At 50.4% G+C, this 23,412-nt stretch overlaps 1 protein-coding gene across 3 annotated transcripts in view; it reads left to right on the top strand.

Annotated features, from left to right (window-relative positions):
• Positions 1 to 23,412, top strand: part of Uvssa (UV stimulated scaffold protein A) — a 44,960-nt gene that overhangs the window by 16,045 nt on the left and 5,503 nt on the right. For 2 of the 3 annotated variants that reach the window (XM_052736242.1, XM_052736241.1), the window contains exons 8-13: positions 8,893 to 8,998; positions 17,067 to 17,238; positions 17,719 to 17,841; positions 19,324 to 19,507; positions 20,008 to 20,119; positions 22,356 to 22,530. In XM_052736242.1, the coding sequence (XP_052592202.1) occupies positions 8,893 to 8,998; positions 17,067 to 17,238; positions 17,719 to 17,841; positions 19,324 to 19,507; positions 20,008 to 20,119; positions 22,356 to 22,530 (872 nt within the window). Of the gene's footprint in view, positions 1 to 8,892; positions 8,999 to 17,066; positions 17,239 to 17,718; positions 17,842 to 19,323; positions 19,508 to 19,934; positions 20,120 to 22,355; positions 22,531 to 23,412 lie in introns of those variants that run through there. The other variant, XR_008217665.1, reaches the window with a different exon arrangement.

Raw genomic sequence — 23,412 nt, 5'->3', positions numbered from 1 at the left:
TTCTCAACCTGTGGGTCATGACCCTTTCATAGGGTCACCTGTCAGATATCTTGCTTATCTGACAAAGCTAGCTTTGAGGTGGAAACAACGCTGTCTTTTACTGGGGGAAAAGTCACATTTGAAGCCGTCCACTGCTCCAACCTAAAACCAAGAGTAGCCCATGTCAGCATTTAGAGACCCTGTTGACCACTCTGTGGCAGCTGGTAGGAACATTGAAAGTGCAGTACGGGAAGTGCTGGAGCCAGATGAGGCAGGAGGGAGCTCCTGACTTTGCAGCTGCCTGCTGGTCCCAGCTTTGCAGAGGGTGTGTGTGATGTGGGCCAGCAGAGGGCGACCTTGCTTCTCCTTCAGTCGGCCAACCAATGTGTTTATGGCAACGATGGAAGTACAGTGCTGCAGTTGAGTTTGTCTGGCAGTGTTTGGTATGTGCAGTTAACATCTTAGGAGAGTTGCATTTTGTTGTGTCCCTTAACTAAGTCAGATTTATGAATTTTGAGCAATGTGTGTCTACAGTGGAGAACATTTCTCTAGCCGTGTGGAAAGTGACTACTCCAGCCCTCACTGTAGCAGTCAGGAAGAATTTGTTTTATCTCTCCATTCAGTGTCCAAAGTCATCAGTGCATCAGGCTGAGCCAAGACTGAGCCTATGAAGTGGAAGGCCACCTCACTGTTTGCTGTGTCAGTTCCTCCCTGAAGATCTCAGCCAAGCCACTTCCTACATTATGTGGACAGTCAGTCACCTTGCTGATGGGCCTTGGCAGTGCAGGGACATCCTTGGGTAGCTGGTGTTCCAGGGAGTGGCCACAGAGCTTTGAATGCTCTTGGGTAGCACAGAAGGGTTTTGTAAGGCCTAGGTATTACCAGCTTGCACTACCTAACTGGGACCAACAGCAGTGCTGGGCTGGCAGGACTCCAAGCCTTGAGGGTCTTAGCAGCCTGGCTGACCTCCTTGGCCTAAAGCATTGTCAGAGAGACAAAGCGAGGTGTTGTTGGGCATGGTTGCCTTAGCCTTGTCTCTTAGCTCCGTTTTTCCTAACTGCTGAGCGGCTGGCTGCTGGAGGAGACCTGGACAGTCGTCTTCTGGCCTACAGGCCACTCATGATACCTTTGTGGGTGGGAAGCACATGCAGCCTTCCAGGTCAGGACTCTGCATTTAGTCCAGCCAGCTCTGGGTATGCAACTTCCATCCCCAGAGCCCAGCTAAGAAGCTCCGTTTTTCCTAAGTGGCTTGTACCCCCAGAGCCCAGCTAAGAAGCTCTGTTTTTCCTAAGTGACTTGTACCCATGGCTCTGTTACCTGTATGGTAATGGCCACGCACTGGTGGTACAAGCCTGTGATCCCAATTACTTGAAAGGCTGAGGCAGGAAGATCATTACTTCAAAACCAGCCTGGGCTGCAGAGTGATTTCTAGGGCTGCCTAGGCAACTTCAAAATGGAAAGAAGGCCCGGGGATCTCGCTTAGTGGTGGAGTGCTGCCTAGTGTGTTTGAGGCATAGGTGCAGTCCCTAGTACTACACCAAAAAGACTGAATGGCTCGCCCTGACTCCTGCTAACTGTCCTCAACAGCTCCAGTCCTAGCTTCCTGCTGTTGGATCTGCCTGCGGTGTAAGGTGGTATTTGGTCCATAGTAGATGGTCAGGACATGGCTATGTCAGTACTTTGGCTCCCAGGGCCGAGGGCAGTTTCACTGGCCATTTCCTAACTCCCACGGGACACAGACATGGGAGTCTGAGACCCAGCACTTAGACACTGTGGGCACAGTCTCCCTGTGGTACATGGTGGGCAGTCTTGGGTTGATGTGATGCCCAGAGCCCGTACTGTTTCCACTATCCCTTGTTGCACACAGTGGCTACTAGCCTGATCTTACCCACATTAGTACATGTGCGTCTCAGCAGGTGGATGGTAACCCTCACAGCTGAAGCCCAGCTACTTACTTCCACTTGTGCCTATAGGATCTGCTGTGAAGACAGGCCCTTCAGGGTGTTTTGGGGGTCTTCTCTCTGGCTCCTCTGGTCACACAGGTCAGCAACACTAACCCAGGCCATCTGTGGGTATGTAGGGCTGCCTGGGCCCAGTGAGGTGGTAGCCCTTGGACTGATAATGCCCTACCTTCAGTGGGAAGGCAGAGATTGCTGGGCTCCGCTGTCAGTTGAATGGACACTTCCTAGACCTGTCTCTACAAACTGATTTTAACGAAAGGCACTGCTCTGAAGTCCTTGGAGATTTTGCTTGCCGCAGCTGGAGAGCGAGTGAGGCGCTGCTTGTAGATGAAGTGATTGGCGGCTCCCGGACTGTGAGTGGCAGCGCCCAGGCTCAGGTGAGCACTGCTTCCCAGAATAGATACAGCGACTGCCTATCTACACATCGCCCGCCCTTCCTGCAGCTGGTGGGCAGCTCCTTGCAAGGCTGCTGCTGCACCACAGTGTCTTGTGGGGGAGGGGCAGGGAGAGGGCTAATGAATGTCTATGTTAATTAGAGCTGTTTTAATTAGAAATCATGATGAGGTGTTCACTAATTTCCAAATAAAATTTACGGAGGGTTTAAATCATTTCCTAGTGTTTCCCCATTTAGCACGGGATTGGCATCGTTAACTCCTCGTGTAGAACAGGCTGAGCAGGGAACACTAATTCAATAATGCATGATTTAAACATTTCAGAACTTCTAACAAATGTGTCAGATTGAAACAAATCCAATGCTACCAGTCATAAACAGCAGCCCAGACTTTGGACGGGTCCGGGCTGTCTTTGGAAGGTTGGGTTGATGCAGCAGGCTGTGCTGGTTATCGCCTTTTCCCCCAGGCATCTGTGTAGTCCAGCCCCAGGTCCCATTTGAATGTTGTCATTGGTTTCTGCACAGTATTGCTTTCCTTCTGACATAGATGGTCTGTCTTCAAAAATACTTAAACCAGTTTAAACATGTCTAAGCGTTTGCTTTACAGAGTGTGCACACCAGCTCAGTTTGGAGGCAGGCTGGGGATAAATCTTGACCCGATCAATGTGGAGGGCCATTTGGTAGAGTTAGTTTCTACCTGCTCTGTTACAGAAGAGCTGTAATAATCCATGGCGGCCTCATTATTTAAACTGATAAAAATCCTTTGAAAACTTTTAAATTGCCTGCCTTTTCATTATGTAGCTCTGATCATGGTTAGTTTGTATTATGTAATTAAGAAAACACAAGTTCCCACCAGCTGGTGGTCAGAGCGGTGATTGCAGACATCAGTATGTCTGACTTGTCAGCAGCTGGTCTGCCCTTCCTGACTGCTGGTCTACCTGTTCCTGTGGTTATAAATGTGTCTTTGTGCACAGCAGTCTTATGGGCCGTGCGGCAACCACCTTGATGGAACCATGGGCTCATCTTCGCCCTCTCACAGCAATGGAAATCAATCTGTTTGGTTCATGCTGTGCAGCTTTGCTCGCTTTCTGTGTTGGGTGCTGGCCAGCTCGCCTTCCAGATCAGCCTCATTACCAGGCCCATGGGTGCGATATTGGGAGCTCACCCAGGCCCAGCTCCTCTCCTGCTGAGTGTTAAGAAAGCTCCCTGGGCTGTGCAGGATTTGCTTTTGTAGGTGAAAAGGACAGAGGCAGAAAACCCAGGGAATGAAATGTTGAACCGTCAGGCACACCCGGGGAAAGCAGGGAAACTAAATCAGCCTTGCGGGACCTTGTGCAGCAGCAGGGCCCGTAAACAGCCTTCTCAATGCTATGCTCCCTCCATCACACTGAAGGCCAAGCACGCACTCAACAGCAGAGAGTGGGGAGGGGTTTGAGCATAAGTTCTTATGAGGTCAGCTCACGAGGATAGAAGAAAACAGCTCAGCAGCCTCTCCACCAGCCTGTACCCTCCCTCGCCCTGCTGCATGGATCTGGTCTTGGTTTTCCCTGGCTCCAGTGTCCAGCCCAATCATTTGTCTTCCCAGAATGAGCTAGCTCTCAACACCTTCTCATATGTTATCACTTTAGCTCCAGGAGTACTCCCTCGGATTATTTCCTCCATTTTACAGAGGAGAAAGCAGTACAGAGGAACTTGTAATAGTCTTGGCCCCTCCTAAAGTCCCAGATGCCGAGTGGAAAGGCTGCCTGATGAATGTGGTACCAGCACCTTTGGGACAGGCCACACAGCATAGCATGGCCTCATGTGCCCAGAGGCTGGCCACGTGCTCTCACCTGAGATGGCAGCCAAGGCACAGGGAGGGCCCTGTTCCAGTCCTGGCAAGTGTCTGTTGTGAGGACACACTTCTCCCCTGCATGGTTGGCTTTCTCTGCACACTCCTGGGAAGAATGATTAGTGATTTCACACTTCATTGGATGTTAATGTGTGGAGTTCACATAACCTCATTCATGATAACTCTCCCTGCCTCTGCACCTCTCACACAACCTTGTCATTGGGAGCATGTATCTATGGGTTCCCAGAGCAAGCTGGTTTGAGTATACCCATTAGGAGCACTATAAACCCAGAGTACCTGGCCTCTGTCCATCTAGGCTACCAGGCCTCAGTTTAGTTGACAGCATGTGACTCCCTTACCCATCTGGCTAACTTTTTGGATCCAGCAGAGATTTCTAGTCTTAGCCTTGCTCTGGAAATGGACTTCTAGGCACATGTGACGAAGGCTTCTTGCCTCATACTTTGTAGCAGGATAGACTCCGCTCTTGAGTGCCAGTGCCGGGAAGCTCTCTGGCACTGGGGCTGTTGCTCATACTGGATTCTCAAGGGCAGGTTTCTGTGGACTGTTCCTCAGTGATTCGAATCAGGGGAGAGAGGAGGAAGAATGCCCGTCCCTGTGTCCTGCAATGCTACTGTGAGATCTCTTTTGTGAACGTGGCCTTTATAGAAACGGTCATTCCAGAAAACAAAGTTTTGCTCCAGCATAATATTTGGACCTGAGCATATGCTCAGGTGCCCTGCCTGCACCTGGGCAGGTTTGACTCAGTGGCCACCAGGTGCCTGTTCTGTGTTATCACGTGGTCAGCACCACTACGCCCTCTGTCCTCTGAAGGTGCGTCCCTGGCAGCAGAGATGCACATGAGATATTGGCCTGGCCGGGCAATTTGCACGGCCTTCCAGGGAGGGCATTAGCATATAAATAGCAGATGCAATGACGGCCATCACAGCTGAGCACGTTTAATTTTTAGTTTATAAGATAGAATGGGTTTTTAAATGCATAGCCATCAAGCCACTGAAAGACAAATGCAGTTTGGAACTCACTTGTCTGACGAGGCCTTACATCATTTTTTTTTTAAAAGGGAAATAGACACACATAAAACTGAACAAAAGTGATTTCTTGGGTGAAAAGTAATTGAGATTGCGCACCAAGTTAATTAGATCGTACAAAATTTATTTAATGGTCCCAGCTGTATCTCTAGGCTGTGGGCTTGGTGGCCATGGCTTTCTGGATGTTGAGATGCTCTTCCCATTCCTTTGCAAATAATTAGCACTCACCACCCCACTTCTGTAAACTGATTGCATTGTATATTTTAGCCGTTTTATTGCTTGTTTAATTATGATCATGACGACTCATTTTTCTAAATCCTTTTAACTGTGGGTGAGAATCAATTTGTATAAAACCAGCAGTACCCCTACCACGACAATAGTAGTGGGTAAAAGCTTGTGTCTGTCTTGCGGGTGGATGAGTTGGCCCTCTGTAGGGGTCTGTAGCTCCCACCAGGGGCCAGCTTGGGAGAAGTCACCTGATTGGCTAGAAGAGTTTCTGACCACCCACCCTAAGCCTCAAAGGCACCCAAGGATTTCACTTGTCAGAGAAAGTATGAGTGAGATGCCCAGCTGGTGTGTGGCTCCCATGTGCAGATCTCATTAAGGGTTGGTCATCATCCCCCACCCCCACCCCAACCCCCTGGTTTCACGAAGTTTGTTTTGTCACAGGAGAAAACTTGGCCCTCGTGGAATAAAAGTAAATTGTTCTTAAGAACATTTCAAAAGTCTGGCCTCATTATGAAGATATTGCCAGTCCTGATGCCTTTTTATCAGGACCCTTGGCATCCAGCTACTTTTAGTGGACTCCTCTGGATGCTGGCTTCTGTCTGACCTCCCCTGTGACCTTAAAGGCAGGTTACCACCACAGTGGTCATGACCTCTTGATTATTTAGATTCTGAAATAGTGAGTGGAGGCTGGCCAACTGAGGTTCAAGACCATCCCATGAAGAAGGACTTCTCTCCTCTGGGCTATGTTACCTTTCCAGGGGACTGCCCCTTGTAACCATAATATTCCTGGTCAGACTCCTGAGCAGGTCACAGGAGTGTCCCAACAGCTAGAGCTCAGAGCTTTTCCACATCAGAGTAATTTCCCATCCCTCAGGTATGGCTCATCTGTCAGCTGCTGTCCTTGGTAACTTCCGCACCAAGGATTTGCAATATCGATATTTACCAAGTGTGAATTAAAACTTCACTTAAGTGAAGCCGGGCGGTAGTGGCGCATGCCTTTAATCCCAGCACTCGGGAGGCAGAGCCAGGCGGATCTCTGTGAGTTCGAGGCCAGCCTGGTCTACAGAGTGAGTTCCAGGAAAGGCACAAAGCTAGCTACACAGAGAAACCCTGTCTCGAAAAAAAAAAAAAAAAAAAAAAACAAACAAAAAACCCAACTTCACTTAAATATTAACAGTGGCATCTCTAAATTCTAGTTATTGCAGTTTAAGGACTCCATCTCTGAAGAGTTGCAGAGTAAAGTATAGGAGTGGCTGGCAGATCTGTGGCCTCTGTGGCCCCAGAGGAAGCCTGGGTCTTTTTCACGGCAGACATGTGGTGGAAGAGCAGACAGTCAGAGGCCTTATCAGTGCTAATTTAAGAACAGGGAAGAAACCAGTGCTTCAAATTTAATCTCAAAAATCAACAATTTAGTTGGGGAGGAAGAAGATAGAATTCTAATAGTTACCTAAGCAGTTGAATATTTTTAGGGAATGAAATTTTGATAAAAAGTCCCCAGCAAAATTCAAGGGTGTGAGCAATAAGCATAATATTTTATGAAAATGACCCCCATATTTAAAACCTGGCACTATATGTTATGCATTGTAGCACCCAGCCCACATCTACCTTTTAGAAAATTAAAACACATAAATTCTGTTTAGTGTTTGATACGCACTGCACTAGCTGAGCCCGTAATGCCCTAAAACCTTGGGCTGCTTTCCACCTTTCATAAATTCCTGGGTAGATTCTATACAAAAATAATTTTCAGGTCCGTGGCTCATTGTTATTCAAACGTGATTGATCGTCGTCATTTGCTCAGCTCGGGAGTTAAGTGCCCCTGTCATTTCCAAAGAGTATAATTGGGACGTTTCACAGGTCAGCGGTGGAGACAGGCTTCCCTTTTGATCAGTGTTAGACTGATAACAAAAATTACAGTTTCCGATGATTAATGTCTCCTGTGCTTCCCAGATGCACGACTGTGGGCTGCACCAAAACAAAGTGCATTTGCATCTGATTATGCTCTCTCGGGCAGCAGTCTCCCAGGCTGGGGCACCGGGCCAGCAGGCACAGCCAGATGTGGCTGCTGATGGCTCCAGCAGCCCCGCCATGGAGCCTGCCTCTACCTGGGCGGGCAGCATGCTGAGCTAGGGCGTGAGTAGGTGATGCACGGTAGATCCCTCCTCCATGGTGGCTATCATTGGCTTGGCTTGGCTTGGCTTGCGATGCACAGTGGCTCCTGACCTGAAAATAAAAGCTACTCTTTAGATGTCCCTTTTCCCTTCAGGAAATAGTTCGGACCATGAGTAACATCTGTGAATTCAAAGTGTTACTGTTGGAAGTGGTTTTAAAAAAGTTTTTCAAAGTTTGTCTTATAACCCTATAAGGGTCCCACTAGTTGGCATTGACTTGACAGGGGCCTTCCTTGTTTCAACTCTGCCCTGGAGCTTTTGTTGGTTGGTTGGTTGGTTGGTTGATTTTTTTGTTTTGTTTTGAAACAGTCTCTATTATAGCTATTATGAAGCTGTCTAGGAACTTGCTACATATGTCAGGTTGGCCTCCTCTAACTCACAAAGATCCACCTGCCTCTGCCTCCTGACAGCACAGTCCACTCTCAGACATTGATGGATACTCAGTACAGAGCTCCTGCTGGTCAACTAGAGCTCTATGGATTGTTGCTGTAATTGAATCCTCTCTGTATCTCACCCTTATATACATTCCCCTTCATTCATCCACAGAAGAGCACTCAGATTCAAGTTGTGCAGCACCATGCCCAGTCAATTGCTCTGGAGCTTTGGAAGCTGCAAAGGGCATTGAAACTTGGGAGCACCCAAATCCAAGGGCATCACAGCTCAAGGGGCCACCCAGTCTGAGGGGTACCACATCCCTAGGGGCATGGACCTCCTTTGCCCTGGTGAGCTGAGCCTGGCCCCCTAGTGTGACAGGTGGCCAGTGGAGGAAGGTTGGGTTTCTGGCATCCTATCCTGAGTGTGGAAGGCTCTGGAAGAATATGAGGTCAGTGGGAGGTAGGGCAGGAGGAGCTTCATCAGAGGATGCTTCTGCAGTAAGGTTGGAGGAGCAGTGGGTCTGAGGCATAGTGAATGCTATGACCTGTGACCCTGGTGGCTTGCTTGGGCATGGCAGCGCTGTAGGTGGGATGGCAGCAGCATTACTTCAGGCCCTGTTGCTGCTTATTGGGGGAGGGGGGTGCCAGGTGTGCAAAGTACTTGGTGATGCACACTGCACCCGGCACAAGAGAGTTGGCGGTGGGTAGGGAATGGCTCCAGGTGGGAGCTTAGCAAAGGCACTGTGGTTTAAGAATAAGAACAGCCTTAGAGACATTGTCACTGAAGACCATCCACAGTTAATGTTGAAATTAGAGAGACGGCCCTATGTGCAGCAACACTTGTACACAGTCCATGGACAGCTGCTGTTGTATAGAGCTGATGACCTCATTTGTACTTGGGGATGTTTCCACAGACAGGAGCCCTGGAGGACAGCGAGGATGAGGATCAGGACTTCGTGGACGTCCCAGAGAAGGAGGGTTATGAACCTCGAATCCCTGACCACCTCCGGGCTGAATATGGTGAGCTGTGGGCCCACAAGGGGCAAGATTGAGCCTCCAGGGTACTGGGGATACAGGTCCCCACTCTGGACAACGCCTCTAGGTTGTGACATCAACACGGGGAGCTTACCCTTCCGCTTCCCTTGTACAGCTATTGTGTCAGTAATTGTTGCTTGGACTTAAATTGTGGAGCTTTTCTTTTGTCCCCTGGGGGCCAGCACGTGGCAGGCTTCCATCATGCAGGGTCTTCTGGGCCATTTGGTGCTCTGGCTGTAGGGCAGGGGTGCAGTCTGATGGGGATGCCTTTGCCCACATACAGTCTGCACCAGGAGGCAAGGGAAGCAGACACGATGATAAAAGTATCCTTGCTTTGTGTCTGTGAGGTCACAGATGTGACCTCTGACTCAGGAATGTCTGAGCCCCATAGCAAGAATCAGCTTGTCACACACAGCACCACTGTGACAGACAGGAATGTCCCATCTAGGATTTTCCTCTTTTCCAAGAACTCTAAAAGCCACACTCTGTGCCCTAGGCTTGTGCCCTCCAGAGGGAAACTTAAAGGGGATCCAGGACCCAGGTCACAGGTCAGGTTACGGCATTGCTTATGTCAAGAGGAAGCAAATACAAACAAGTACCCTGGCTCCTGGGAGGGAGTACACAAGTGGATTTGAACTGGTGTCTGTGGGGTGGAATTGGGATTTGCTAAGAGAATTTAGATGATTAGATGACTCGTGTGTGAAGACATGACCCAATGGAGTGTCATACCAAGTTAGCCCAGGCAGACTCACCCTCTCCACTCCTCCAACCCTCTGCCCAGTGCCGTCTGCTGGGCAGGCTGGGCACTTGGGGGTCAGTAAGTGTGTGACTGTCAGGAGGAACCTCCCACACTAAGGGGGTACTGGTGACCCCTTGGCTGAGCATAATGTCCTGGCCAGGCTCACTCTGCAGGAGTTCCAAGTTGTAGTGCTCCATGAAGCTCCCTGCCTAGTGGAGCTGCCCTCCCATCCCTGCTTGCCTCATCTGCTGGTTGTGGGCACCCCACCGTGCTGAGTTGTACACACCCTTTCTTTCAGCCTTGCAGTGCTCTCATGGGGTTCTTCAGCCTGCAAGAACTCCAAGCCTCCCCCACCCACAAGCTCCTCCAAGCACCCATCTCTACCTGAAGTGGGTTTTACCATCTCCCAGCTTATTTTTTCACCTAGTGGGAGATACCTCATGGCCTCACCCAAAGTGGTCACAGCCAAGTGCCACAGCTAACACCTGAGGTACCCAAAAGTGTTTCAGGCATACCATGGGATGACATGGCCATCCTCCTGTGCCCATAGTGGTCTTTGCCCCCTGTTTCTTTTACCCTCAGCTAGATGAGGCCCTGGTCTAGCAAGGTGCTGGTATAGATGTGGCTATATCTGAGGCCACCAGAGTCTAGAACAGTGGGCCGTGAGGTCAGGTGAGGCAGGGACACTTCTCATGGTCCAGGCAATATGGTTAGCACCTACCTATGTGCCAGAGTCTTACCTACCAAGATGTTCTTCTGCCCTCCTTGGAAGCCACATTTTCCTTCTTTTTTTTTTTTTTTTTTTTTGTTTGTTTGTTTGTTTTTCGAGACAAGGTTTCTCTGTGTAAGCTTTGCGCCTTTCCTGGAGCTCACTCTGTAGCCCAGGCTGGCCTCGAACTCACGGAGATCCGCCTGCCTCTGCCTCCCGAGTGCTGGGATTAAAGGTGTGCGCCACCACCACCCGGCTCACATTTTCCTTCTTAAGCTAGGGGACTGATGGCTCTTGGGGTCTTCAGGGGAGCCTGGGAGCCAGCACTGACACAGGGCTCATGGTTGCACCAGAAGTTTTTAGCTTGGGCCTCTGCATCCTGTTCTGATGTTCTGTATCCTTCCAGCAGATACGGTAAGTCTGACTTTACACGGGCCTCGAGTGGCTCCAGGTCATATGTAGCAGGCAGCCATGACAAGCCAACCCTGAAGATTGTCCTCAAAGAACAGAACAGATTCTTCTACCCGAGGAGAGGCCTGTGGCTTGGAAATGGCCAGTGGTGGTGCCAATGACAGCAGCCTCTGCTGACAGATGCCTACCCAGTGTCACCCCTGGGAGATATATAGGCACAGTGGAATTGACAGGGCTAGAGCAAATCCTGTAGTCCTCCTGATTGGAGATGGTTCTATGTCTGCCTGTATCTGGATGGCTTGTGACTGTTGGCCATTAGGGTCCAGCAAAGGAGGCTGAGTTGTAAAAATACTTTGAAGCATCTCCCAACATTACTTGCTTGGACACAGCCATGGGCAACCTGCTGTGAGACTACACAGGTCCTGGCAGCGCAGGGACTCACAAGTGCCTCTCGTTTGGCAGTTACAACCCACATCTACTCATGGTCATCCCAGTCTGACTCAGGCCCCCACAACAGAGTTGTGTTCCTAATGTAGAATAATCCATGATTTTCAATAGAATACTATTGGTTCCACTACTGAGTGTTCGGTTATTTGTTATCTAGCAGCAATAACTACACTACCCATAGCTCCTGCACCCAGTGCCCATCAGCCTGTGTATTTTTTCTTCAGAGCCTATTATGTCTACCTGGCTGTGGAAGGACCTACAAAGCTGGTAGGGGCTTTATCCCAGCCTCACAGAAAGGCAGAGACCGTGGTGGCTTGCTTCATTGTCTGTAATTCATTCCTTTCTTGGAAAAGCTCTAGGCATCTGTTTTAGACCTGGAAGGCAGTAGTGACTGATGTGGTCTGAGCCCGGTGTTGTTGTTTTGTGTTTTCAAATGACATCAAGTGGGAAGTGTGGCAGAGGCTGAGTAGGCTGGCAGGGTGTACAGGTAGACCCACAGCAGCCACACTCAGTACATATAATCTGGCTATCAGTGCCGCCATTGGGCTGAGGGCCACAGGAACCAAGGAAGGGTTGGTGGACCCTTGAGCCCAGGGATACTTGACACACCTAGAATGTTTGATGATTCCTGAAGCATTCTCAGGAGGGGCTGGGGTAAGAAGAGCACTAGCCCCGTGGGGGGGACTTGTGGCGGGGATGGAAAGTGGGAAGCCTCCATCATTGCACCAATGAAGACTCCCTCGGGAGCCCTGGGAACTAAGCCAGCAGCCTAGGCTGGAGTGTCCAGACAGACAGACAGTGTGCAGTGAGCTCAGTTCATAATACTAGTTTATAGTCCATCACGGTTTTTCCAATTAAACACAGGCGAATCTGAAGTGTTAGATTCAGTCTAAATCCACACGGCTGAGGAAATCAGACTCTTTTTTCTTTCTCATTTCTTTCTCTGAATTTTCACTGAGGGGCTTTTATCTTCCCCTTAATCCTACCATTTCTGTCAGGACATAATCTCTTTCTCAAATTTACATTTTAATTACAAGGCCAGCTGAACTAGGTAAAATCAATAATGTCAGCGCGCGGCAGCCTAACTTTGTGCGGAGCCCCAGCCTCTCCATTTCCTCCTATCGATCCATCTCTCCCGCACTGTCTGCTTTAGTGCTTCAGGCAAATAGGTGCCACTTGGCCAATTTAAACAAAAAAAGGAGCTTTGGACATTTTTATGATTCTTTCTAAAAGCAACTCTGGGAGTAAATTTTGGCCAAGGGACTACTGGAGTCAGGCCCTGCAAGGCAGCAGGGCCATGGTGGTCAGCAGGGTGATGTCTCACTCTTTTAGGGTCACACACCCCCTGGCCTGAGGAGTGTGCTCTGCTTTTTGGGTTTTAACTTTGAAAATATGTCAGTGAGATTGATTTTCTACGACGGTGTGAAAACAGTGGTGTGTTCGGTGCCCTGAGTGTTTACCCTGCTCTAACACGCTTACCCATCTTCTTAATGGTTTAAAACAACAAATCAATGAAAAATATATTTCATTCTTGTAACTCTTAGGAATTCTCATATTGATCTTTTGGCTGCGATTGTATCTATCTAAATGTCACATTGTTCACTTACCAGCCTTGCCTCCCTGCTGTGCATGTGTATGCAGGGCTGGGCTCACTGCTGCCTTCCACATTGCCCGTAACATTGTGACGACGGGAAACTTGGAGGGTCACATGGAAGTGTTTGCCACCCAGACCTTGGACACTGTTTTTAAGGACGGAGCCGAGAAGGGGCTGCCCGGTATCTTCTGACACACAGTGTGCCCAAACCTTAGGACCATAGAGCTCCAGAGCCTGGCGGTGGCTGACCGTGACTCCACTACCCTCAGAGTGGCCCTGCCCAAGTCCCCTGCTCCTTACCCATGAGTCTTCAAGAGATAGGAGCCCTTACCTGTGTATCGGGTGTACCAGAGCAGAGACAACAAATGTTTCTCTAAAGGGCCATCAAGTAAATATTTCGGCTTTCTGGGCTGCGTCAGGGCTCTGTCATAGTTCCACTCCAAACTCAGCACAGATAAAGCACAGACACACGGCTAGAGCTAGGACCAACTTTGTCATAGAGACAGGCAGTGAGGCAGATTGGCCCGTTCCTCCAGGGCCCCAGGAAGCACTGAGGAGCAGCTGCTCGTTTCTCTGCCATGTCAGGCTGACCTCTGCTCTACAGCAAGCCCAGTATGAGTCCAGAACTCTGGTGGCCTAGTGCTGTGACCCCTCAGAGCTGTAGGCTTCGCCTTCCTAAGGTACAGTGTGTTGGTCTGCTTTGATGGATGTCTCTTTGTGTGCGTAGACTTTGTTTGGTTTGGTTTTGGAAACAGTATCTTGCATTGAGTTCAAGCTGCCTTCAACTTGAAGGCCTCCTACCCAGGCCTTCTGAGTACTGCAACCTTGAGTCTAGAAAATAATGCACAGACTTAGCATTTTTTAATGAATTTGTTCTTGATTTAGGCTCTTACTATGTAGCTGGCCTCAGCCTTGAGATTCTCCTACCTGAGCACTCCAAGTTCTGGATGAAAGTGAGGTCCAGCTTGTACTTTGGCTATTAGGGACAGGTCCATCCACATTTATCATACATTCATGTATTTTTTCTTGTACTATTTTTTAAACTTCAGATCTACTTTCTTGGTATTAACCCATTTTCTCAGCTGTCTCTTGATTGTTTATTAACTTTTTCCTTTGCGCTGCTCAGTAGCTGTTTATTAGCTAAATGTATTTGGCTTGCCCAGTCTGTCTGCTCACAGATTTATTAGTCCACGTGACAGGCGGTCCTCAGTGTGTTCAGAGCTGGGCACCACACTTTTTCTGGCTTTGCTGCTGCTGTTTGGCTTATTTTTCTCACTTAGAAATGAATCTTTGTATCCTTCTGAGAGCTATCTCTAATTTTAAGACTCACATATTTTTATCATTCATTGCTTCCATTTTGTGGTTCTGGGGACAGAACCCAGGGCTGCACACATATTAAGCATGTTTTCTACCACCAGCCCAGCCCTTTGACCCCTCACTCACTAATTTTTTTATGGTTTCTATACTGTCCTCTACATAAGACAGGTGATCAAGAACCCACTTCTCCTACCTCGCTGGCATTGGGCCACCCTGGTATCTTAGTACCCACTGAGTTCATGTTCTGTTGTCAGAAGTCATTTTCTCCCTGTTATCTTTTTTGTTGTTGTTTTGTTTTGTTTTGGTTTTGGTTTTTGGTTTTTGGTTTTTGGTTTTTTGAGACAGTGTTTCTCTGTGTAGTTTTGGTGCCTGTCCTGGATCTCGCTCTGTAGACCAGGCTAGATTTAGATTTTTTTTTTTCTTGATGGATCACTTATGCTAAGGGTATTCTTAAAGAATCTGCAAGTGTTAGTCCTTGTAAGGTCTTGGGTCCACAAGACCTCCTTCCTGTACCTGTGGTGGGCCTGACAGCTCAGCGGGGTATTCAACTGTAAGCTTGGCTCTTCTTCCTACACACTCCCTTTCTTTTTTTTCTCTTTTGTGGTTCTGAAGATGGGACCCAGAGCCTCACACATACTAGGTAGATGCTCTGCTACAACACTGTATCCCCAGCCCTTCCCTGTATCCTTCAAGATAGCTTTTTCAAGGCCTCAAACTTGCAGCTATGGCTGACAGTGCTGCTTCCAGCGGGGCTTTCTGTCCAGCCTTTTCTTTTTACTGTTAATGTTCTCTAACTTCCTCTTTAGCCACAGTTGGCCCTCTGCCTCCTCTGGCAGGCAGCAAGTCCCTTAATTTCAGGAAAACTGGCTCATTTCTTCAACTGTTTGCTACACCCCAGTTATATTTTATTTCTTCTGGAATTGCGGAGACAAGGACAGCAGTACTGTAGATCTGCCCTTCACACTGCTGGGCTGTACGCCCTTGCTCATGTGCCTCATCATTGGTCCCTCTGCCCTTCAGACACACAGCACGCAATCCTCCTTCTTCCGCACTTCCTGCTCCTCGTCCTTTTTGTTTTTAATTGTATTTTATGTGTGTGGGTGTTTTGCCAGCTTGTATGTTTGTGTGCCATGTGTATGCCTCCCACCTGAGGAGGCCAGAAGAAGGAATCAGGTCCCTGGCACTGGAGTCAGGCAGTTGTAAGCTATCATGGGGTGCTGCTCTGAAGGAACAGCTGGTGCTCTGAGTGCTGCGCCATCTCCCCAGGCCCTGCTCCTCATCTTTGCTAGAAGATGTCTGTCATTTCTGCCTGCCGGAACGGTGCTCTGCCGTCTGCAGTCCTCCCCAGCTCCTGTTTCCTTTTTGCCCTATCTCAGCTGTGGAGTCTGCCTCGTCTAAGATGGTGCGTCATCTGCTCTCTCTCTGGTGGCAGGGTGCTCAGAAGTCTGAGCTTCTTTGTCAATGCAGGACTCACTGGTAGCAGGACTGGTGTCCAGCTGAGGTTGCTCCTGCCGTGAATGTGAGAAGTGGGGTAACAAGTGGGTAGTGCCTCTGGAGTCCCAGTTTAGACTATGCTCTGGGGCCTGCAGGGGTCAGAGTTGGCCCTACCTGCAACCTCCTAAGAGCCAGACCCAAGAATGGGCAGGCAGGGGACCAAAGTGGCAGGATTCTGCCATTGGAGCTGTGAGAGTGAATCTGAGCTAAGGTTGGTGTCATCTGCATAACCTGTGGAAATCCTGCTGTCAAGTGTCAACATCATAACCTCCTCTAGCTGGTATAGGGCAGGTATTCCAGGGTGACATCCTGTAGTCAGGGGCATCTGCCTCACAGCCACAGAAAAGGTACTGCAGTCACAGACCCCAGGCCTGACTGTAGCTATCCCTGTGGCTTTTGAAGTTTAGAGCAGAAGTTGGGAATGACCTTGGGTGTTTCCTCTGAGGACAGTATAGGGGAGAAGAGGTATCGCTAAGTCTCAGCTGGAATCGTATGTCACTCTCATACAAAGGCTGGTTTTCTCTGTGCCTTGCTCAGTGAAGGGAGGCCTGCTGTCAGGGGCAAGGGAATTGTGTGTGTGCACTATGGGTAGCCTCTTTTTAGCATGGCAGGTTTTGTGCGCAGACGTCTGTCTTAGTTAGGGTTCTATTGCTGCAACAAAGTACCCTGACCAGAAAGCAAGTTGGAAGCAGGGGTTATTTGGCTTACACTTCCACATTGCTGTTCATCACTAAAGGAAGTCAGGACAGGAACTCAAGCAGGGCAGGATCCTGGAGGTAGGAGCTGAGGCAGAGGCCATGGAGGGGAGCTGCTTACTGGCTTGCCACCATGGCTTGCTCAGCTTGCTTTCTTATAGAACCCAGGACCAGCAGCCCAGGGTGGCACCACCCACCATGGGCTGGGACCTCCCCCATTGATAACAAATTGAGAAAATGCCTTACAGTTGGATCTCTTGGAGGCATTTCCCCAACTAAGGCTTCTTCCTCTCTGGTGACTCTAGCTTGTGTCAAGTTGACACACAAAACCAGCCAGTACAAAGTCCATCCTCTCACTGTGAGAAGCTGTGGGCAGAGGTGTCAATGTTGTTGGTCCATGCTGTGAACAGCTCTGAATAGGCTTCTGGTGACAGTCTCCGTAGGCTAGGGCTGCCTGGGTCCTTGCCCTGTGTCCCCTACATAAGAGTGTGGCCCCTATCTAAGAAGTCGAGATGACAGGCATTTCTTGTGCTGTTGGAGGAGTGAATGTTGTTACGTGTGGGTGCATCTGAGGCCTGACACATGGTGCTCCCCCAATTTGCCCTGGGTTGTAGAGTGATATTAGAAGTGGACACGTGTCATTTCAGGGCTGGAGCCAAAGGCCTCACTGAAGACTCTAGAGAAAGGTACAGCTGTGTGCAGCTTACAGGAGAGGACAAGGATGAGAAAGGAAGAGGAGGCATCAGACCCCACCTCTGCAGCTGCCCAGCTGTTGCGGCTCCAGGACTGCTTGCCATCCACCTCACCCTCCTCTGCCAGGTGAGTCTAGATGTCCCATGTTGTTGGGCCTACTGCCTAATACTGCCACCACCTGTCTGAAGCACTGGCTGGCCTGAACAGGTTCCCAAGAACCTCCGCCACCACCCCACCCCACCCCACCCCACCCTCATGCCCATTTTGAGAGGTTTTTTTGTAACCCTAGACAAGTAGCATCTGTTAATGTGGGACATGGGGCTCAACTAGGTCTGCAGCAACCCTCTAGAGCTCCTGCAGCCAGGCCGCATTCTTGAAGGAAATGTCAGGTGACCCCCAGGCAGGTTCACATCACAGATCAGAGCCAGTGCTCATTAGGGCCACGTTTTTTGCTGGACCTCATTAGCCATTCTGAAAGCTCAGGCCCAACGTAGTTTTTATTCATGCTGACCCCAGGCCTCTCTCTGGGATGCACTGGGGTGTGGGAGGGAAAGGCAAGTGGTCACACAAGGAATGGGTAGCCTACATGTGCTGATCTGTTTTCAGGTTACTTCTGGGGCCAGAGGAAGCCCAGAAGCAGGCAGAGCGGGCCCGAGCACCCATTGTACCCTTTGGAGTGGACCTGTGTTACTGGGGCCAGGAGAAACTAACAGCTGGGAAGATCCTTAAGTGAGTCTAACGTATCTGGTTCCCAGGACTCAGAGCATGGCCTGGCTTTCTCTATCTGTTCTCTGGCTCTTCAGACACTGGTGCTTGGACCTTCCTATTGCTTCTTCAGGAGGTACCCATGAACTTCATCTATTACTCAGTGTGAAGGAGAAAGCTCAGTCCTGAGATGCTCCTGGCCATTGTGGCGCTCCTTAAGATGCAGGAGGCTGATGCACACAGTGTTAACTGGGTCATAAGCTGGATTCTTGTTCCCCAAGGACCTTCTGAGTGGGGCTACCCCAGCAGAACCCAGGCTGCAGGTAGCTAAAGGAAGGTAGGGATAGCGGGACACGTGTAGAAGTACAGGTGAAAACTCCTGAAAGGAAGAAGGAGTCGGGGTGGTTGGAAAGGCCCAGGTTGCGTTTGCTGGTACTGTACTTAAGAGCAAGAGCTGGGAGTCTAAGAGCAGTGAAGCTAATGATTGTGTGAACCCCAGGCTGGGCTGTCTGGGGACTAAACTTACATGACAGGAATTGGGACCTCTAGAAGTCTAAGGAAATGGAGCCAGGTCTCCCCATGGAGAGTTCTGGTCCAGGGCTTTGCCCTGAGGCTCCATGAGGTTAAATATTGGTACAGTTAGGCTTGTGAGGAACTTACCAAGTTCAAGCCATACCTCTGTGTTGCTGCTGCCATCACAGTACTCTGGTCATTGGATGCTGTTGTCGCCAATTACAGCCAGGACCAGTCAGGATCCCGCGCCCCATCACCCTTCTGCCCACCATTTGCCCCACCATCTCTGAGCAATCCACCAAGGTGCCAGCTCTTGGGGCAACTGGCATCCATGTGCAGAGCCCATAGAATCCTCCTGTCTGTCGGGCAGGGGGCACAGTGGCAAAGCCTGCCCCATTCTCTGGCATCCAGATAAAAGTGGCTTTAACAAGGTTTGGTAATGGGCTGGGGCTGTAGTTCAGTGGTAGAGTGTTTGCTTAGCATGCATGAGGCCTTAGGTTCAATCCCTAGCACTGTCAGGGGTAGGAGGAGGAAGCAAGGTTTGATGATAGCAAGAGAGTAAACGCTCCATCCTTTGGGTCCCTTAGCACTGCATGAAGACTGGGTATGAATTTATACATGCTTCTTCTCCTGGGTCATTGGTGCCATGTCAATGTCAGAGCCTGTATTCTCCCACTTAGTGGCAAAGAGACCTTTGACATGGACTCATGTTGCTCTCAAAGCCATAGCCTGAGGGCCCTGGAGCTGCTGTCTGCTTTGCAAGGAGAATCTGAGCCCAAGCTAGTGGTTATACCCACCATCTTTGGCTGGTTCAACATCATTATTTGAACCTGGTTACAGTGATCATGTTCTCTAGTCCAGGAAGGCCTCAAGGCCACCAGGGGTCAGTGCTCTCCTCAGGGTTGGGGTGCAATTAGGGTGCATTGGGACTGGGCCAGACCCCCCTTCTGGGTCCACAGTAGCCACTCTGAGGGTCTCTGGTGCACCTTGCAGATCTGACTCTCAACACCGCTTCTGGAAACCCAGCGAGGTAGAGGAGGAGGTGGACAGTGCCCACGTCTCTGAGATGCTCCATAGCCGACACATTACCTTTGCAGGGAAGTTCGAGCCTGTGCAGCACCAGTGCCGGGCCCTGAAGCCTAATGGCAGGCTCTGTGAGCGCCAGGATCGGCTGAAGGTAAGGCTAGTGGGCAAGGCCATTGGCATGAAGCTGTGGCTACCCAGGAGAGGCTGGGCCACAACTAATGGCCTGGGGAAGTGCTTGTCCTCTTTGTCTCCATCCTGGACCAGGGATACTTGTAAGTCCCGAGGAGCCCTGTAGAAGAGGCCTTAGAAGCAGTGTCATAATTGCTTAGCCGCTGACCATCAGAGAATCATGCTTGGGTTCTCTGCCCTGGGCCCTGACATTGACTTCTGAGAGACTCCCAAAACAGCCAGACTGCTGCTCTGCAGCTGGAGTCCTGTGTGGGCCTTCCTGAGCTTAGAGACGTATATCCATGCATGCAGAAGGTAGCAGAATGGAGAGAAGTTGCTTTGGACAAACAGACTTTAGTTCTCAGACTCCTGCTGCTGTCACTCCCCAGATCTCCCTCTCATGATTCCAGGGCTTGGCTGTGCCCCCCCCTCCGCTATGTGTGCACCCTCCTAGCCATCAGCTGCTTTGTGTCCATTGTGTAGTGCCCATTCCATGGGAAGATCATCCCCAGAGATGACAAGGGGCAGCCCCTCAACCCAGAGGACAGAGCCCGTGAACAAAGGCAGCAGCTTCAGCAGCAGCAGGCGCATCCAGGTAGGTATGGGGGTGCACAAGAGGGGCAGCAGGCGCAGCCAAGTTGTGGTCACCAAGTTGGAAATTCCATTTGTGACTGAGAAGCAGGTCAGGGCCTCCATGGGTAATGTTGAGTATACATGAAGTGAGGTATTAATCTTCAAGGCTTACAACAGGAATATGGATACTCCTGACTGAATACACCACCATATCATCTGCACAGCGGGATGGAACCCAGAGTCTGATAAGTTAGATAAGCACTGCACCACTGAGCTACAATCCCCCAGGTTCTGGTTCTTATTCCTGCTTCCAGAGCAGATGAAGGAATTGCAGCGGTCTCTCTCCCCTGATATGGTCACCCACTCTAATTCTTGCGTCTAGAGTCTAGGTCTGTCTGCTGGCTCTGACTTGCCCTGCTCAGCTCCAACTCACCTCACTATCTACATGGGTGGCCAAACTCAGACTAGTGTTTAAATCTATCTTGGAGCCCATGGAGGACCCTTCTATAAGGGGACATGTCCACAGGCCCCTTCATGGCTTCTTGCCCTGTGGTCCGTAGACACAAATTCCTGTTTCATCCTGTACCCAGAGACATGTCTGGGTTGTATAGTGGTGGGGAGGGCCTGACCTGTTCATCTGCAGGAGAAACCTTCCCTGGTGGCTCACACTCAGGAGCAAATTAAGTGCCTATTTTTGTGTCAACCCTGAAGAGTATCTAGTTTTCCAGCCCTCGGTGGCTTGTTAACAAACAGGTATCAGGCCACGGGCCAAGCCCGGTGCTGGCCAGTCAGATGTGAAATAGCATCTCTTTACTAACTGCAGTATTGATCCCGCCTCCCTCGCACACAGGGCAATTTTCTTTTCCCTGGTGCTAACCTCAGTGACAATGCACACGGTGCTCCAGGGCCCTTCAGCGCCCAGGAAGGCCGCACAGCCCCAGCGTCTATTGATTTTCTTCAAAGGCTTTTAAATTGCTCCTTCATTTTCCTGAGGTGCTCATTCCATCTCCACTGGATGCCGGCATTTTTTCGTTGTGTTTAAACAATTGCTCCATTCACCAGGTTCCTAAACTGTGACGCCTTCTTATTACTGGGAGATAAACTGTTTAGACAGTTTTCCTTAATCTTGGATTAATCGTCCCTGTATCTGAATCGTGCAGTCCTGAGTTCCTTCACTTCAAAAAAATCAGCTTGGAGAGGCCAAGCCATCTGTCTGTCTGGCGTGCTTGCTTCTCCCTCAACAGACGTGCCCCTCTCAGAGTCTGGCTTTGCTGCCACCCCGTCCGGGCACTGTTCCCTGTCCACTCCGCCCCAGCTCATGGATCCTTGGCATTCGGGTGCCCTTGTAGTAAGGAGTGGCGGGCGCCCTTCTGCCTGCTAGGCTCACCCTTAGGCCTGGAAGAGTTGGGTTTACTTTGCCTTCACTCTTCACTAGGCTGACTTTCCCAAGGAGGCTGGAGCAACATCATGTCTAACAGAGCTTAGGCTGCCTGTGGAGGTGAGCCAGCAGAGATGAGCAGGGAGCTCGGGAGCCCAGGCTCTGACTTCCTGGTGCTTATTTACGTGGCTGTCTCAGCAGCCCTCCACATGAGCAGTGATCTTGCCATTTGTCTGTCTGCCTTGGTAGTGATGAGGTGCTCAGTGGGCTGGGTGCTGTTCAATTCCCCTCACTTTCCGTAGACTCTAGTGGTGCCCAGCTCACAGGAGGGGCAACTCTGCTCTGCACTCTGAGACCCGTAACCACATTTCCTGTGAACCACAGAACCCATCTCCAGCCTGCCATATACCTCAACTCTGGATACCCTTGCCTCACATGCCCATTAGCCAGCAAATATGTCTGAAAGCACTACAGTTGGCCTGGTTGGCCATAGCCCAGCCTGGAGGTTGGGAAGTAACCTGTCGACACTCTGACTCCATGGCCAGTGACCTTGAGAACTGTCCCCTGGAGTGATCGGTCAGGAGTGCCAGGAGTAGTGGCTGTTGGGGCTGAGCCTGCCTGGATCCTTGCAGCCCGTTCAAGTTGTAGGAGCCTTCAGGATACTAAGGGACTAAGTAGTAGAAGCAGGCAGTGGCAATAAGGAAAGAGGTGCCCCTGTGTGGGCCTCATCCCCAAGGTAGCCATGTCACTCAGCACAGACCCTCTCAGACGATAGTACGAGGGCATGCAGCAGGCAGGCTCCAGCCCTCCATCAGGAAGAAACCCACAAGGTCACCCCTGGTGGTGCCAGGCACCTTTTGAAACCCTCAAGTTTGTTCAGATTGGCAGGACCCTGAGTTTATGAAGGACGTGGAGGCAGCCACAGGGGTGGACCTCGGCTCATCCAGGTATAGCAAGAAGGGCAAAGGGAAAAAGAAGAAGCACCCCAACCTCACCGACCTGCGAGAGCGTGCCAACACCTCCCGGGCCCGCCTGGAGAAGAAGGTCTTTGCCAAGTAAGAGCTCGTCACTGGCCCAAGGCCTCGGGCTTTGGTCTCGGATATGTTGGGGGAGAGCCACCTGAGTTGCCAGGAGCTCTGGTGATTATATTAGTTGTGGGAGTCCAGCTCCAACCTGCTCCCACCTTTCAAAGGGTTCTTGGGTAGAGGGGAGAGGCATGAGGAAATATTAGATGGAAAGAGACAGAGACACAGGATAGCTTCAGGAGGGCCCTGGGTCAATACTCACTCACCTGGAGCTTTATTCAAAAGGACTTTTTATAATATGCCAAGGGGAGAGACAAAAGATCTCCCCCTTGCAAGATCAAAGCACACCGTACAGCCAAGTGTAGACCGTTCCAAATACCTGGTAACCACAACCCTGGCCAAATCATCCTATTATGCAGCCCTGGTGGGTAAAGCAAGCTCAGATTCTCTGACACTGAGTAATTTGGGCCCTCACAAATAGTCAAGGTGATAACCAAGATTAGCCATCATAGTAACCTGCAGCCCTGACCAGTGAAAGGCCATGCCAAGAGCTGCAGCTGGGGGCCTTGCGTATTCTTCCTAGGAGTCCACAGCCACCTCTCTGTAAGTAGAGCTGGCTGCAGCAAGATGGTCCTAAAAGGCCAGATGCTGGCTTTGCTGTGCCCTGGGTCAGTGCCATGCTCACAGATGGGTAACTCTGCTCTGTAACCTCAGAGAAGGCAGACATAGTGTCCAGCACTTCTGGGGTCAGATACTTCATCATAGTACTGGTCAATAAGCTCCTTGTTCAGCCGGGGGGGGGGGGGGGGGGGGGGGGTGGGGGGGGGGGGGGGGGGGGGGGGGGGGCGGGTGCAGGCAGAGGGAGGTGGAGGCTGGGCCACATAGACCTCCTGCTTTCTCCTTTTTCTCTTT

The sequence above is a fragment of the Peromyscus californicus genome, unplaced genomic scaffold (assembly GCF_007827085.1).
Source record: "Peromyscus californicus insignis strain IS unplaced genomic scaffold, ASM782708v3 Scaffold_13__1_contigs__length_99412109, whole genome shotgun sequence".
Lineage (NCBI taxonomy): Eukaryota > Metazoa > Chordata > Mammalia > Rodentia > Cricetidae > Peromyscus > Peromyscus californicus.
Note: the sequence above shows the minus strand (reverse complement) of the source record. Positions and strands in the feature narration are given on the sequence as shown.